This window comes from Lontra canadensis, unplaced genomic scaffold, assembly GCF_010015895.1.
Source record: "Lontra canadensis isolate GAN:19392208 unplaced genomic scaffold, GSC_riverotter_1.0 scaffold44, whole genome shotgun sequence".
Classification (NCBI taxonomy): Eukaryota; Metazoa; Chordata; class Mammalia; order Carnivora; family Mustelidae; genus Lontra; species Lontra canadensis.
Window position 1 is genome coordinate 10586859 of NW_022631038.1, and position 17041 is coordinate 10603899.

A 17041-nucleotide genomic window follows, 5' to 3' on the forward strand; every position below is an offset into this window, starting at 1 on the left:
CCAGGACCCTGGGATCATGACCTGAGCTGAAGGCAGAGGCTTTAACCCACTGAGCCCCCCAGGTGCCCCTAAATTATCTAATATTTTATATCTGTTTTAATGTTACAAAAATCACAGACACAGAGTGTAGGTCAAAATAATATTTAATTTGGGCTTCTTTAAACTTGACCATTACACAATTCAACATCCTCTCAATAAATTTGCTTCAGCATAGTCAAAACATACTTGTACTAAAACTGCATGTAAAAATAGCTAGCCTATTCACAATTTATATCTTCATTCTAAGAAAAGCCTGTTTAATATTTTTACCACTGAACTTAACACACAAAAAGTTACACACTAAAATAAATGAGTCATTTTGAAATCTACAGTTCAGATCTTGGCATTCAAACATATATTAAACTAGGACACACTGTTTATTTAGTATTCTATAATTAGTGGAAACTTTACATACAAAATGTCCTTGTCACAGGTTGCTGACTTCTCTATTGCCTGCAGGATATCTAAATTAGTCTGCATATCAAAATTTATCACTGTTTTACATTTTTATGGATATCTCCCATAATCACTAGAAAGAAGATAAAGCATTCAGTGTGAAATATGAGATATCATTTAATAAAGTTTTGTTACTAATATTAAACTTAACATTTAAGTGAGAATCATTCAGTCTTCTGTAATACTTGTGGTTAATACTAAAATCCACTTATAAATCAATATTGATGGAATTACACTATTCTTACATTAGATTTTACTTTTGGTTGCAGAATATGTCTAATGTGTAGGGAAATCATATTCATGCTGTCAGTAATGCTTTTGAGCTTTAAAATTTTCATGTTGTTTTCTAAGTTTTAGCACTTATTAACAATGCCACAGAAAGCATAGTTTATATGTAATTTCTCATATCCAATAAATATTTTATCTCATATTAATATACCATTATCTTATAATGATATCATAGCTTGTGTCAAAACAAATAAAGTATATTGGGAAACTGCAGTTCCCAGTTCCCATAGTTGGGGCTACTAAACTATGATTTTCCTCTCAAGAATTTGGTACAAGTTTACATTGTGTGTAACCTACATAATAATAAGTTTTCACCATATAGTATTGCTGACAAAAATGGGTAAAGTCAAATATTGTCTTAAACTTTTCATAAAGTCCTTTTACAAAAACTAGCTTTAAAAATTCAGAATCTTAACTAAAAGACAAAATTGATTTGAAATTTCCATTTATGTAAATCTTAGCAGTAATATAGCAAGCAATATCAACCATCAATGTAATAATAGAACCCAGAATTATTGTATTAAATACTACGTTTGTACGTTTATTATTGGAACGAGTAAACTGAGAAATTCCTCTTATTAAAACATGATTCTGAGAGGCTCCTGACTGGCTCAGTCAGGAGAGCTCGCAACTCTTGATCTTCATGTTGTGAGTTTGAGCCCCATTTTGGGGGTAGACATTACTTCAAAATAAAATCTTTAAAAAAAAAAGAAAGAAAGAAATGTGATTCTGAGAGAATAATTTTTTTGTAGTTAAACTTTTGTTCATTGCTAGAATAGATACATACTGACTTAAGACGATCTTTAGACTATAAGAGTCTAATCATATGGTCTCTTTTCATTTCCACGCAATACAGCTGTCTCTGATCAAGCTATAATGACTCAACTCAGAGACACATGCTGACTTTTGGACCCTTCAATCACCAAAAGGCAGTCTAGCAGCGGATGCCCTATTTTGGGTATTCTCCCTAGCAACTGACTTTATAGTAGATACAGCAGATTAAAGAGTGTCCACTTCAGGTAGGATGGCTTATTGCTAAGGATGCTAGATTGTCCTTGAAAGACAGTGACTTGGCTAATACAGTAACAGCATGTCATGTGTGTTCTAAACACTGCCCAGGGCAACTGCCAAAGGAGTCTGGGGCCACCCAGTGGAGTTTCTAGTTGTTGACAGGATCTCAAATTGATTATATTGGTCCCCTCCCTCGGAGTGAGAATTTTAAACATGCCTGGTTTTGTGTGGAAACATGCTTTCCCTTGTCATTATGTGAACCAGGCTGTCACTACTAGGAAATTAGGGAAACTGAGCGCTGTGTATGGATAGATTGTGATTAAGGGTCTCATTTCAAAGGTCATAATATGTAAGACCGGAAAAAGAACATGATTTTGAATGGAGGTTCTATCTCCTACATAATGCACAAAAAGCAGGGTTGGTAAAAAAAAAAAAAAAAAAAAAGAAATATAAAGCAGCAGATTAAATTACTAACAAGTACAACCACCTTGGCCAAGTGAACTAAAGTACTGTCCCAGGCTTTCATAGATTTGAATGACCAACGTAGAGAGTGTTGTTCCATATGCCCATCTGGGGACCCCTCCTGAGGTACCAATACCCTAAAGGTATAGAAGCCAGGGGAAACCACCATTGCCCCAAATTCTGCACTTTGAATTAACATACTACGCTTCTGAGAACACCAAGCCTCATCACGCCTGGGAAAAGTTATTTACCGGAATTTGCAACGAGATGTCCCACCAAGATGAGTGAGTTATTTGGCACCTCTGGGTGAATGAAAACTATTTACTTCTCACTGGGATCCCGTGGTCCTGCTGTAACTGGACCCTGGAATAGAACACTGTCCGTTAAAAGAAAGAAGAAGAAAAAAAAAGAGAGACAGAGTGAGAAAGGAAGGAAGGAAGGAAGGAAGGAAGGAAGGAAGGAAGGAAGGGGAAGGAAGGAAGGAGGTTTGGGATCTGATCTGCAATATGCCACCTCCAGATCCTCTCCTTACACCTGATAGTGCTTCTTTACCCCAGCAAACATGTGGTATGCACAGCCAGGTCAAGTTCTAAGCTGCTGACCCCCCTCTCCTCAAAGCCAGGTGGGCATATTGTTTCCTGCTAGTTTAATCATTTGGCTGCCTTGTTTGTTCCTCGCATTGGCCTTGACACAGAAGCCCTTTGACTTGAATGATAGCAACCGAAGTCTGCCCCTAATTGAACGCTGACATGTCTCTGATGATAAAAGCTGCTCTCTAAAGTAAAACAGCCTTGGGCACTTAGAGGCTCACAAGGGGGTGCCTGTGACATTATTCAAACAAATGTAATATGTTCATACCTCATGACTCTGTTAGTGTGTCATCTTTATTAAATCACATGAAGATACAAGTGATCTGACCCCCCGCTTAGGGGACTTAGCAAATGAGTGGTGCAGACCACAGGATTCTTGGTGCAAACAGTTGTCTCTGATTGGGGAATTATTCTTAATCTGTATTTTTCTTGTATATGTCAGTATTACCTGCTTTCAGGGCAGCCTGATAGCTGACAAATGAGCCACCTCCGTTTTAATGAAGCCCCTTGCTGATGGCTCAGGCCACATCATGGAACAGAGGAAGCATGTAAGATTGTAAGAACAGGTCACGAGGTTTGGACGTTAGGGGTGGTCATTGAGAGGATGTGACTGCCAGTTGACCTGTGTGCTGGGCCTCAGAAATCAGAGGCTCCTCAGCCCCTCCCCTGTCCTTGGAATGTGGGTTCCACTAGCCTGGTTCCTCTCAGAAGTTGCCCCACGCATCCAGATCTGAGATAGAGATGTAGTGTTGAGTCAGGAAGGTATAAATAACAGAAGCTACATGAGGCTCTGTAACTTTCAAGCCTTGGTGGGCAGATCCAGAAAACTGCTGGTCTTACAGCCACACAAAACAACCCTCATAATAAGTTCTCTTGCACAATACAACTGCTACCTACCAACCTAGAATGGTCTGCCTCTTTCTTTCGTTTGCTCCTGCCCTCCTTGGGAGGAGCTGGTTTCAGATTATAGCCGAGAAAATTAGGAAGATTTTGTGACAAATAGTGATCTGATCTCCAGTTTCACCTAGGACAGCCCTGCTTAATCCTATTTTGGGGGGGGGGTGGGTATTTTGTCCAAAAAGCATTTGGTCCTGATTTTTTATTTTTAAAAATAGTATTGGTAGGTGCATTATAGTAAGCCAGAGTGAATTTGGGGGACATCTACTTCATACTTGTGGCTCTTCCATGGGGTGTGAGAAGTAGTGTATGAGACATATGGGCATTGAATTAAACATCTCCTTTTAAGACATGATTAAATCTAAAAGAGAGTTAGTGATAACCCAGGACACTGTTCATAAAAACAAAATTAAACTAAGAAACTGATTAAATAATGAAACTACATGTGAAAAATATCTATCCGGTGATATATTTAATGTTAAATTAATTTATATAAAGCATTTTCATTAATGTACATATGTATCATTTGTTTTAGAAATAACTTTATTCCTAACATAATTTAAAGGAACTTTCATTTTTGATCCACTAATGTGGCTAAACCGACTTTGTCAGTTTTAGTGAGAGCACAATAAAACGCTGATGAAATTAATGAAGAGGCTACGCAGGTTGGTTCATATGTGAGGCATGTACCAGGTTTCATACACCAACTGAGTAAAAGCACCAGTGAGCATACAACTCTACTGAATGGCATTTCAGTAGAGTAAGAGCCACCAATCCAGGATGGGAAAAAGGAACAAATGACTATGTCTAATAAACAACAACAGGGATTTGGGCATTGAGACAAATATCAAGTTATCAATCACCCGACCCTGATTAAGAAGTTTGGCATTTGTCTTTTTTCCCTGATATTATACAAAAAAATTTCGTATTTCGTTATACTGTTATATTTGTGTTGTGTACCTTTCACATGTATATCTATAATTTATTTTATTTTTTATTTATTTTTTAAAAGATTATTTATTTATTTATTTGGCAAGCAGAGATCACAAGTAGGCAGAGCGGCAGTAGAAAGAAGGCGAAGCAGGCTCCCTGCCGAGCAAAAAGCCCGATGTGGTGCTTGATCCCAGGACCCTGAGATCGTGACCTGAGCCAAAGGCAGAGGCTTAGCCCACTGAGCCACCCAGGCACCCCTCTATAATTTATTTTAAACCAGTTTTTGCGAATGGTGTGAAGCACGTGCCAAATCCTAGGTCAAAAGAGAGATAACCAACACACAGATGTGTAGATGCATGGAGATATCCAGTTCACCCCGCAACATTCACTGAAATGATTCTCCAGTGCTCAGCTGTGCCACCATTGCATAAATGAGTTCTCACCACATATGTATTCTCTGGGTTCTGAGTCTCTAGGCAGTTTTATCGTATTTTTTTGCTCCAGGGACTGACACTATATTGTCTTCATTGATGTGGTTGCGTCCTGAGCCTTGCTGTTTGTCGGTACAAGTCCTCCAGATGTCGTTCACCAAAATCGTCTTGGCCCTGCTTGCTCCTTTGCATTTCCAGGCATATTTCATAATCATCTTTTTAATTTATTCAGTAATACAACTTGCTAGGGTTTTGATTAGGATAGCATTTACACTGTGGATCAATTTGTTGATATTTCTATGAAGTCATCAAATTCATAAACCCAGTATTTTTGTTCATTTTTGATCATTAATATCTCTTTAGTTTTTTTGTAGAGATCTTTAATAATTTTTGCTTAGATGTTCCTGGATATTTTTATTTGTTATGTATGTTATGCATTTAATTGAAATAGTTTATAAATATGTATTTCTGGTGTACATGAAAATGGAGTTTTGTGCGACCTTGCTAATATTATTAATTTAATATTCGCCTGTAAACTTTTCTTAGGTATATTCTGCTTGATTTTCTAACAAAAATACTGTCACCTTTGAATAATTGTTGTAATTTAAAAAAACATGTTTCTGATACCTGTCTATCTATCTATCTATCCATCTATCCATCCATCTATCATATATGAATCATTAGTCTGTCATCATCATCATCTTTAATCATTCATTTCGGTATACATGGCATTGTCTCACATTGTCTAGGAGGTTCAATACAATGCTTTAAAACATAGCAGTGATAATAAACTTCTTGCTTTTTAAGTACTCCAGAAGGAAAAGTTCTAAATCTTCATAATTAAATATGATTGCTGTCAAAGTTTAAAAAATGTCCTTTTCAGATTTAGAAGGCTGCATTTTTTCCCTAATTTTCTGAGTTTTTACTGAAAATAAAAATAGAATATTTTCGGATCTATTTTATATATCTAATAAGAATTTTTGTTTTACATTTTTCTTTTTTAAGCCATTAATGCCACAAATTATGTTCATTTTCTGATGTTAAAACATCCTTTAATTTTAGTAATCAAATATTCAAAATGTCTTCTCCTGTGAAAATAAACATTTAAAAATAGTTTGACAAGTATGCTTGAGATGGGCCTGTATGAATTATGTTCTTATGTGGAATAATACCCACAATATTTTATATTAGGTTTTCCATTTAGTAGAGAACAAGGGAGTGACACATTAGAACAGTGAAGGGGTATGTTCTGTTTAGAAGTAAATGAAGCATCAATTTAAAATGTGCTTGAAAAAATTGGGGGGAAAAAAACCCTAATTTTGTAACTTGTTTTTCTATAAACGAGCATGGGGTGATATGTGAGTCAATGCATTTTCATGATCTTCCTGGTACTCATTTGTATAGTACTAGGTAAAGAGGTCTAAAGTTTTAATTGTAAGAATTTCTTTTGGTCAAAAACTAACCATATAATGATTTTGACTTTTGCTTCTGAAGCTAGAGTAGACAGGTAGTCTAGTTCTGGAATCTAGGGATGGAGCACTCCTATAGAAAGAAATGAAATGGAGACATGAAGAGGAAATGTAGAAAAAGTAAATGAATGTGTGCACAGAGGGTAGTTAAAAGAACAACTCTTGCCCAATACAAACTGATTGAATTGAGTGTCCCTAAGAATCCTTTTCTTGGAGTAACTGTTTACAGTTACTACAGAAATGCCTTTTATTATTTGCTGATTATTTATTAATTTATTATTTTATTGAGATATATTCAACATATAATATTGTATAAGTTTAAGGTCTACTATGTGTTGATTTGGTACATTTATATATTGCAATATATAGTTACCACCTCGTATTAGCTAGCATCTTCAACACATTATCTTTTGTGTGGGGGGTTGGGAGGGAGACAAATTAAGATAGACTCTCTTAGTAACTTTGAAATATACAACACTGTTGACTATAATTATCATGCTGTACATAAGCTCTCCAGAACTTATTTATTTTCTAACTAGTTTTCTAGGCTTTGATCAGTATTTACTCAATTGTCCCACCCTAACCCCTTTTAACCTCTGTTTCCATGAGCTCAGCTCTTTTAGATTCCACATGTAAGTGATATCTTTGTCTTTCTCTGCCTTATCAGGCTTAGCATACTGCCCTTAAGGTCCATCCATGTTATCACAAATGAAAGTAATGTATTTTAAGACACTTGAAACTATGGTGTTTACATTTTGTGTGGTTGTACAGTATACAAGTGTTAAGTAACTAACAAAATACTGAGACAAAAGAGCAAATATCACATACATTTGAGGGCCATGGTAAAAATTTCAACAATTCTGTTATAGAAGAATAGAAGGGCTTCCTCTTAGAGTGTCTCAGTTTATAATTAGCTTGTAATTAAAATATTAATGATGCTAGTTGTAAAGAAAAGCACATAGGCTATTTGATTCTGTGATGCTCATGTTGCCATTCTTACTGACACAGAACATAATGTTTCAATAAATGCCGATTTCCAACAAGACCCATAATGCTATTCCACGTTTACATAAAGATGATTAAAAAGCTTAATATCTTTAAATAAATATGTTTAATTTAAGAATGGAGTTTAAATGCACAAATACTTACATTGTGTTTTATTGATTGTTACTGAATTTTCATGAGAACACTTTACGTTGTCAGTATCTGGTAGATTTTGCTTTGTACTTTTAAAAAAAGAATTCTTCAAAGTAAGAAAGAATTTTATAGATGGGAATTAAACAGGGTAGATAATTATGGCCTTCCCAAACTTGATATTAATTCAAGCACATTTCAATAATTTTTATTAACATTTTATCAACATTCTGTGACTTTTTTGAGTTACAGGTCACAATATGATTTTTAAATTAAACTGCTTCCAATTCTGTTTTTATTCTTCCACTAATAATACACCTTTGAAACCTCCTGAATGGATCTTGTAATGGATCATTTAATGGTTATATTTCATTATAGCATAGATTTATATGTTTAAAATCTACATTGCATATAGGAATTAGGGCTATTTTGCATGAGGCTATATTATCTTGTTTATACAGAATGATACTAGTTTTATAATTCTGAATAAGGAGGGCTCGTCTTTCATGTGTATCATCGTCTTGCTTGCTAAGGAGAGAACGCTTTATAGAACTGAATGCATTGTTCCGTAATACCACAGTCTTAATTTCTTGTTACTATTTATATTTTCTTCAGGAACATTAGTCATCCAAGTGACAGCAAATGATGCTGATGATCCTTCAAGTGGCAATAATGCTCGTCTCCTGTACAGTTTACTACAAGGCCAACCATATTTCTCCATTGAACCAACCACAGGTATTTATGATTGAAATAAAGTGCAATTCAACAGGATTCTAAGTAAGCAGATGTCAGAACAAAAATCATCTGCGTATTATAAACATGTTGTACAGTAAACCTGATGTTTCAATAAATAAATGTATTGTACTTTTAAACATTTAATTCTTTTTAGGCTTTTAGCTGATTTTTCTAACTTTCAGAGATTGAATTTTCCACATCTATACCACAAATAGTTTGTGGATAAGGTATAAAACATATGTAAAGATTATAACAAATCAACTGGAAAAAGAAAAAAACCCAATTTAAAAATATGCTAAAGGCACTTAAAACAATTGACTAAGATTTGATATAGGAAAAGCCTGCAAGCATATTAAAAATGATTAACCTCAGCAGTCATCATGGAAATGCAAATTAAAACCACATGAGAAACGCAACACTTTTACACCCAATTCTCTCCAGAGTCAAACGTAGGTAGATTCTAGCAGTGTCTGTTTAAATTTAATACATTCACCGTTTCCTATAGTGATTCATATGAAAGATTATACTTGTAAAACACTTTAATCCACAATTAAAATGCCATCACAATATGGTCCAATTCATCCCTTTTTGTTTTTATAGGTCTCACAATTTTTAATGAACATTTTTCCCCAGCCTTATTTGAGGACTGGCCATTTTCTGTCTTTGTGTTCGTATTCCCAAAATCTTTAGGCCAGCATCCCCTTGTCCTTTGTACCACCTTGAATTTTTCCTAGTTTTTTTTTTTTCAGTGATAATTAATTACTTTTTTGGTAAATAATTTTATAAAAAGTTGATATTTATTACATTTATTATGGTCCATCTTGAGTTTGAAAATCTGTGTATATATTTATCTCTATTGGTAGATAATGAATAACTGTTGGTCAAAAACAAACCTTTCTTCACATACCACGACTTAAAATAGATTTTAACATCCCAGGTGCACAATATTTTTTGCATAAATTTGGTGTTATAATTGACACATTTATTCATAATTAACTTCTTTCAAACTTAAGGGAAAAGTTAATTGTAGCACACTAATATTATGTTAGCGAAGACAGCAGAAAATAATTTGAGGTAGAATTAAGATATTCCTCTTCTCTATCTGCAGATTATATTAACATAGGTATTTTATTAAGGGTCTGCTAGTATTCTTAGTATCCGATGACTGTTCTAACCTCCAGGCAGAGTTGGTGTTTATTATTATCATTATTATTTTTTGTTCGGAGCAGTGTCTACCGCATTGTAGTGCTTTAAAATGTGTCAAAAGAACGATTATATGATTGAATTCTTAGGAATTTAACTAGGAGGATACCATGGTTAATAATGAAATAATAATTGATGTTTTTATTACATTTTTAAAGGAGTCATAAGAATATCTACTAAAATGGATAGAGAACTGCAAGATGAGTATTGGGTAATTATTCAAGCCAAAGATATGATTGGTCTGCCTGGAGCACTGTCTGGAACAACAAGTGTATTAATTAAACTTTCTGATGTGAATGACAATAAACCTATATTTAAGGATCGTAAGTAGAAAACGTCTTGAATTTTCATTATAACATCATTATGCATATGTTAAATATATGCAGATGTCATCGCCTATTAGCACTGGAACAGCACTAGAATTGTATAAAAGAATTTGTTAATTATTCTGTGTGATTATTTTTATTAGTGTGAAAAGTCAAATACAAACGAAACAGTAATGTGTTTTCTGTTCATTGCTTCTATAACAATTTCCACAAGCTTTATGCCTTAAATTATTATCCTAATGAAATGTCACAGGTGTCACCATATTAAGTTCAAGGTGTCTGCAGGGCTGTGTTCCCTTCTCAAGGATCCAGGGGAGAATCCATTTCTTTGGATTCGGTTGTTGGCAAAATTCAGTTCTTTATGTTTGTAGGATTAAGGTCACTGTTTCCTTGATGGCTGTCAGGTGAAGGACACTGTTAGCTCCTTAAGGCGTCTTTCTGATTCTTGTATATAACTCACGCACCTGAAACATAGCAAAAGGTGTCAGATCCTACACGCACAGTCATCTCTCTGACCCACACTTTTGCCTCTTCTTCACTTTTAAGGACTAATGTGATTAGATCAGGTCCACTTGGAGGAACCAATACAATCTCCACATCTCAAGATCAGCTAATTAGCAATATGAATTCCACCTGCAACCTTAATTCCCTTTTGTCAATCCGTTCATAGGTTCTGGGGTATTAGAACACATATATTTTGGGGATTCATTTTTCTACCTACCACAGTAATGATTTGAAATGATAATATTTTTAAATTTTTATTTATATTCAATATATTAAAACTAAAATCAGAAATAAACACAATTCACCTGTTTTTGTGTTCACCTATGATTTATATATATGAAAAAATCATATATAATATTTCACATATAAGAGAGATCATACCGTCTTTTTCTTTTTCTGACTTATTTCACTTAGCATAATGCCCTTGAGGTCCATCCATGTTGTTGCAAATAACAAGATTTCATTCTTTTTTATGGCTAAGTAATATTTGTGTGTGTATGTATCATAATTTCTTCATCCATTCATCCACTAATGGACACTTAGTTGTTTCCATATGTTGGCTGTTGTGAGTAATAATGCAATGAGCATGTGAGTGCGGATATGTTTTCTAATAGGTGTTTTTATTTTCTTCGGTTGAATACCCAGAAGTGGAATTGCTGGATCATAAGGTAGTTCTGTCTTTAGTTTTTCAAAACACCACCACACTGCTCTTCATAGTGGCCTCACCAATTTCTGTTCCCACTAACAGTGCATGGTCCTCACCTTTTCTACATGTCCTCACCAACACTTGTTCTTTCTGGTCTTTTGAATAATAGCTGTTCTAACAGGTGTGAGGTAATATTTCATTGTGGTTTTGATTTGCATTTCCCTGATGATAAATGATATAGAGCATTTTCTCATGTACCTGTTAGCCATCTGTGTGCCTTTTTTGGAAAAATGTCTATTCAGATCTTATGTCAATTATAAATATTATTATTAGATATTGAGTTCTATGAGTTCCTATATATTTTGGATATTAGTACATTATCAGATATATGATTTGCAAATATTTCTTCCCATTCAGTAAGTTGCCTTTTCATTCTTTTGATGGTTTCCTTTGCTGTGCAGAAGCTTTTTAGTTTGATATAGTCCACTCATTTTTTCTTTTGTTGCTTTTATTTTTGGTGTCAGATTAAAAAGATCATCACCAAGATCTAGGTCAAGGAGCTTACTCCCTGTGTTTTCTTCTAAGAGTTTTATGGCTTCAGGTGTTAGTTCAAGTCTTTAATCCATTTGAGTGAATTTTTGTGTATGATGTAAGATAATGGTTCTGTTACATTATTTTGCATTTGGTTGTCCATTTTTTTCAACAGCACTTATTAAAGAAGCTGACATTTTCCTATTGCATATTTTTGGCTCCTTTGTCATAAATTAATTGACCATATATGTGTGGGTATCTTTTACTTTTGTAGCATGAATAGGCCCCAACTGCTCTCATAATTTAAGATATAATACAAGTTAAATCACTTGGTGAGCTTCAGAAGGAATTTCTTGTAAAATTCTTAGGAGAAATTGTTTTTTTCTTAGGACTCCCTCCCCAACCAGAGGATTGTCTTAACTACAGAAATACATTTACAAGCAATTTTAGAAATCATGAGCAATTATCATGATAGGAGGAATATATAAGCATGTATCAAAGAAAAAAGTGGATCTCTCTCTCTCTCTGTTTCTCTCTCTCTCTCTCTCTCACACACACACACACACACACACACACCTTTGATACAGACAAGATTCAGTTCAGCTTATTTGTGCCAGAACCAAAGTTATCAGATCTTTTGACTTTTTGAAAAAAATTAGAAATCTGTTTATTTCTGTGCTATTGTCAAATTTTAAATTTTTCAGTTTAATGTGGTCATTTTTAAAAAATAAAAATTGTAGGGCGCCTGGGGGGCTCAATGGGTTGAGCCGCTGCCTTTGGCTCAGGTCATGATCTCAGGGTCCTGGGATCAAGTCCCACATCGGGCTCTCTGCTCAGCGGGGAGACTGCTTCCCTTCCTTTCTCTCTGCCTGCCTCTCTGCCTACTTGTGACCTCTCTCTGTCAAATAAATAAATAAAATCTTTAAAAAATAAAAAAATAAATTGTATATATTTAAGGTATACAACATGATGTTTTGCTATCATATACATTGTGAAATCATTACTACAGTCAAACTAATTAACATATCCATCTCCTCACATTGTTACTTTGTGGGGGGGGCGGGGTGAGAGCACCCGAGATGTTCTCTCAGAAAATTCCCTCTACAATGTAGTATTATGAGCTGTAGTCACCAAGCTATACACTAGATTTCTAAACGTATTCATCCTACATCATTGCACCTTTGTACCATTTGAGCCATGTCTCCTCATTTCTTTATGAGTCAATGAAACAGCTCCTCTTTGGATGGAATTTAGGCAACAAAGCAGCAGTGTGTGACCTTCATCACCAGGGTATTAAATGCATTATATATGTGACTATCTCTACAAAGTGTGTGTCCTAGAGACAAGAAGATGATGTGTAATTAAATCTGAAATACCCAGGATTTCATAAAATGACTGCCATGTAATAAATGTAGAAAAATAGTCAGTGAATATATTAAATAACTCTATCTATGTTTTATTCAGATGGGTGTGAAATAATAATTGAAGACTCTCAAAGGCAGTACCCCAAGATATGTTTGTTGACACAAAAATGTCCTTGCAGCTTCTGCTGCCATCCTTACTTCTTTTAATTTTTTCCGACTTTAACATTGTTTTATATATATAGAAACTTCGGTGTGCATATATAATTTATAACAATGTGTGAATATAATATATAACTATATATCTGTGAACATTGATAAACAATCTATAATTATAAATAATAATGTATACATAAGTATATATTGATATATATATCTGAATAAATTAGAATTTTTAAAATACTTTCTAAAATTCTTATAGCTACCCAAATCCCACATGTAAGATGACAGCATTACTACTTTCAAATTTGAGTGTGGATGAACATGATTCTAGCACCATAAAGTTGCCTCACTCTAAAATAGTTCTCTCTATTTCTGTCCCACACCATAATCATGTGAAAATGTGTGTATTGACTGTTCTTCCAGAACAGAAGCATGCTGACCTCCTTACTCTTGTTCAAACTACTTTCCCTTTTATAATCCCATTGTCCTCCTCTCATGTTAAATATTTAATGCATATCTCCTCTGATATGCACACTCTCCCCTCACCTTACAGTCAAGGGTTATCCGCTCTGCCTGCTAATTACTATTAACATTCAAACATTCAAACATCTTGTTTTCATCTTAAAAACAAAATAAAATACATTATTGACTCCACTTCCTCATCTAGCTAGTCATGCTTTTTTCTTTTTTTTTTAGAGAAAAGAATTTTTACAGTGTTGTCAAACTCATCAACCTGTTCACAGTCTTAAAATCTCTGGAGCCCACTCCAGTTTGGTTTTTGCATATTACTTGACCAAACTGATCTGGTCCGTTCTATCATGTGTGGCGAAATCCAGTCAATTCTCTGTCCTAATATAGTGTGATTTTTCAGCAGGATCTGACAGGATTACTCTATTCTTATGTACTTTATCTTCTATCTCACTGGTCACTTTTTAATAGTCTTCCTTGCTTTGTCTTCATCTCTGTGTACTGTAAAGTCTGGCGTATTTCTGCTATCAGGCCTTAGGACCTCATTTTTCTTCCTTTTGCCTTCACTCTTTGATGTTCTCATCTGGCCACAAGATTTGAAATGCCATCTCTATGCTGACAACTCCCAGATATATACCTCCAGGATGAACCTCTCTAATGAAGCCCACACAAGGCTATCCAGCTGTTTACTCGGTGTCTTCATTAAATGTCACATACATTTAAACTTGACATATATTTGAGTTCCTGATCATGCCTGACTCCTCCTCTAAACCTCGTCTTTTTACAGCTTTTCCCATCTCAATGACTATCAGATCCAGGTTTCACATTGCTGAGGGCAAAATCTCACCCATTCGATGCAAATTCAGTTCAATTCAAACAATCCGGTTTGGATTACTCTGGGTTAAATTTAGGTCAATTCTAATTTCTAACTCAGACTGAAGTGATGATCAATTCTGCACAATTCCTGCTAGTCCCTGATTTTCAGTATTCTGTGCATACACACACACATACACACGCACACAATCTCTCCTGATAATAGAAACTTACTTCGTTTAAAGATTTTGAAGTCAGCTTCCCCTCTGTTCTTTCTCTCATATCCAAAACTCAATCCTCTGTGGATCCTGTTGGCTCTACCTTTTAAAAATACCCATAATCGGAACATTTCTCACCAATGTTATTTGCAACCTTGGGTCATGCTACCCTCTTAATTTGTCTCCACTATTGCCATAGGCTCCCATCTAGTCTCTCTGCTTCCACCTTTGTTCTCTGGTCTCCTTCCAACACGACTTTAATGATCTTACTGAAATGCAGATCAGATCAGATCACTTAAATGTCTACCATGTCACTCAGAGAAAAAAGTCACAGGCCTTAATATAACTTCCATTGTCCTAAATAATTTGCCATCATTCAGTCCTTTTCCATTACCTCTTGGTGTTAATTACTAGCATTCTACCCCTTGTTCATGGGGTAGGCAATTGACCTACTCTCTGTCACTGGAAAACTTCAGCCCCTGGTTTTGTGGCCTTTTGGCTTGCTCTTCCTGAAATCCTATTCTCTCAAGTATACATTTTCCCACAATGAAAAACAATTAAACACCTTGAAACAGAGTTAAGCTGTTACTTCCTGAAAATAATAAAAATATTAATAACTTTTCAGTAACATTTCTCCCATGTTAAAAAGAAAGGACATCTCACAAGGCAGTCTGTGAGGTAACTTGCTATATTCTAAGAAAATAATCTCTTTAAGGAAAATTTTTATTATGTCCTCCTTTTTAAAATTCTATGAAGTTTCTTTTTTTTTTAAGATTTTATTTATTTGAGAGAGAAAGTATGGATGCGAGAGCATGAGTGGGGGGAGGGGCAAAGGCAGAGGGGGGAGCAGGTCCTGCCTGAGCAGGGAGCCCCACATGGGACTAGGTCGGGACCCTGAGATCAGGACCTGACCCACATTCAAACGCTGGAACTAAATGAGCCATCCAGGCCGCCAAATTTCATTCTTTAGAATATTGATATATATGATTATTCCCACATTTTAACATAAACCACAAATAATAATTTACAAATGTCTAACTCTTTATCAGTTTTAGGCAAGTTACTTCTGAAAAATAAAGGAAGCAGAGCTTGTTTATTTTTATTTACATCTATGTATTTCAAATATAACTTCCCTTGTTTTCACGTGACCAGAACAGTGGGGTCATCTGACTCCATCATGGTTTTCCTACTTTGTTCACTCACTAACTCCTGTGGATCCTTTCCCCTCCCCCTCATTTCCATTATGGCTCCTGCACTCAGCTCAGAATCTAAAACTCAAACTGTTATACTTAAAACTCACTTATTTGCTTTTTTTTCTCTCATCTCTAATCCACATTTACATTTACTAGTAACTTTAGATTTAAGAGATTGCTTAAGTGAAATTGAAAATTATTTTTATCAAATTTAATTGGGATGGTTGGAGTATGTAATAAAAAAAATCCAAAAATATCAACAAAGTATACATATGAATAAAAATTTGGAAATTATATTTACTGGTGCTAAGACTCACTAAGTTATATTTGAGAGACATTAATCGATGCTCAGGTAGGATATTAGGGAAATACTAAATACAGATTATAATAAAAATAAAGAAGTAATAGACAGATACTGATTTAGAAGAAGTAACTGGTAGAAGGTAAGCGTATGGGTTTTCCCATAGTCCACAAAAAAAAAGGGTGCTAAAATTTTATGTTTAATATTTATGTGAAATATCTTGAATTTTGTTTTTAAAGGGTTATACCGCTTCACTGTTTCTGAATCGGCACCTGCTGGGACTTCAATAGGAAAAATCATGGCATATGATAATGACATTGGAGAGAATGCAGAAATGGATTACAGCATTGAAGATGATTCACAAACATTTGACATAATTACTAATAATAAGACGCAAGAAGGAATAGTTATATTAAAAAAGGTAGATATATTTTCAATATTTACTTTGCAGAAGAATACAAAATCAAATCAGAGATGCATATAATTATTTTGTTTAGCCAGTTAGTTATTGCTTCATTAAGTAATTGAAATGAGAACCTGTGATTTATGACTTAGGAAGCAGAGGAACTTAGAGATTAGACAGAATTATTACAGAGTCTCAAATTATTTGTAGAACAGGTTTTTTTTTAATTTTATTGTTTTTAAAGATTTTTAGAGGACGTTTTGGAAAGATCTTAAATAAAAAGAAATTAATTCTCAATTCCATAGGATATTAATGCCAAGAGAAGTATAATTTCAATCCTAAAAAAAATGCAGTTACTATTCCAAAATATTTTATAACAGAAATAAATAACAAAACACTTACAGGGATTCGCTCTGCAGCTGCTTAATGATAATATCAGAGGGCTCCAACCCAAGTACATAAGAAGG

The 17041-nt window shown here is 34.6% G+C and overlaps 1 protein-coding gene across 1 annotated transcript in view; it reads left to right on the forward strand.

Annotated features, from left to right (window-relative positions):
- CDH19 (cadherin 19) overlaps positions 1 to 17041 on the forward strand; it is a 93675-nt gene that overhangs the window by 32782 nt on the left and 43852 nt on the right. Inside the window, exons 4-6 of the mRNA XM_032872261.1 lie at positions 8326 to 8445; positions 9807 to 9971; positions 16411 to 16592. Coding sequence (XP_032728152.1) covers positions 8326 to 8445; positions 9807 to 9971; positions 16411 to 16592 — 467 coding nt within the window. The remainder of the gene's footprint in view (positions 1 to 8325; positions 8446 to 9806; positions 9972 to 16410; positions 16593 to 17041) is intronic.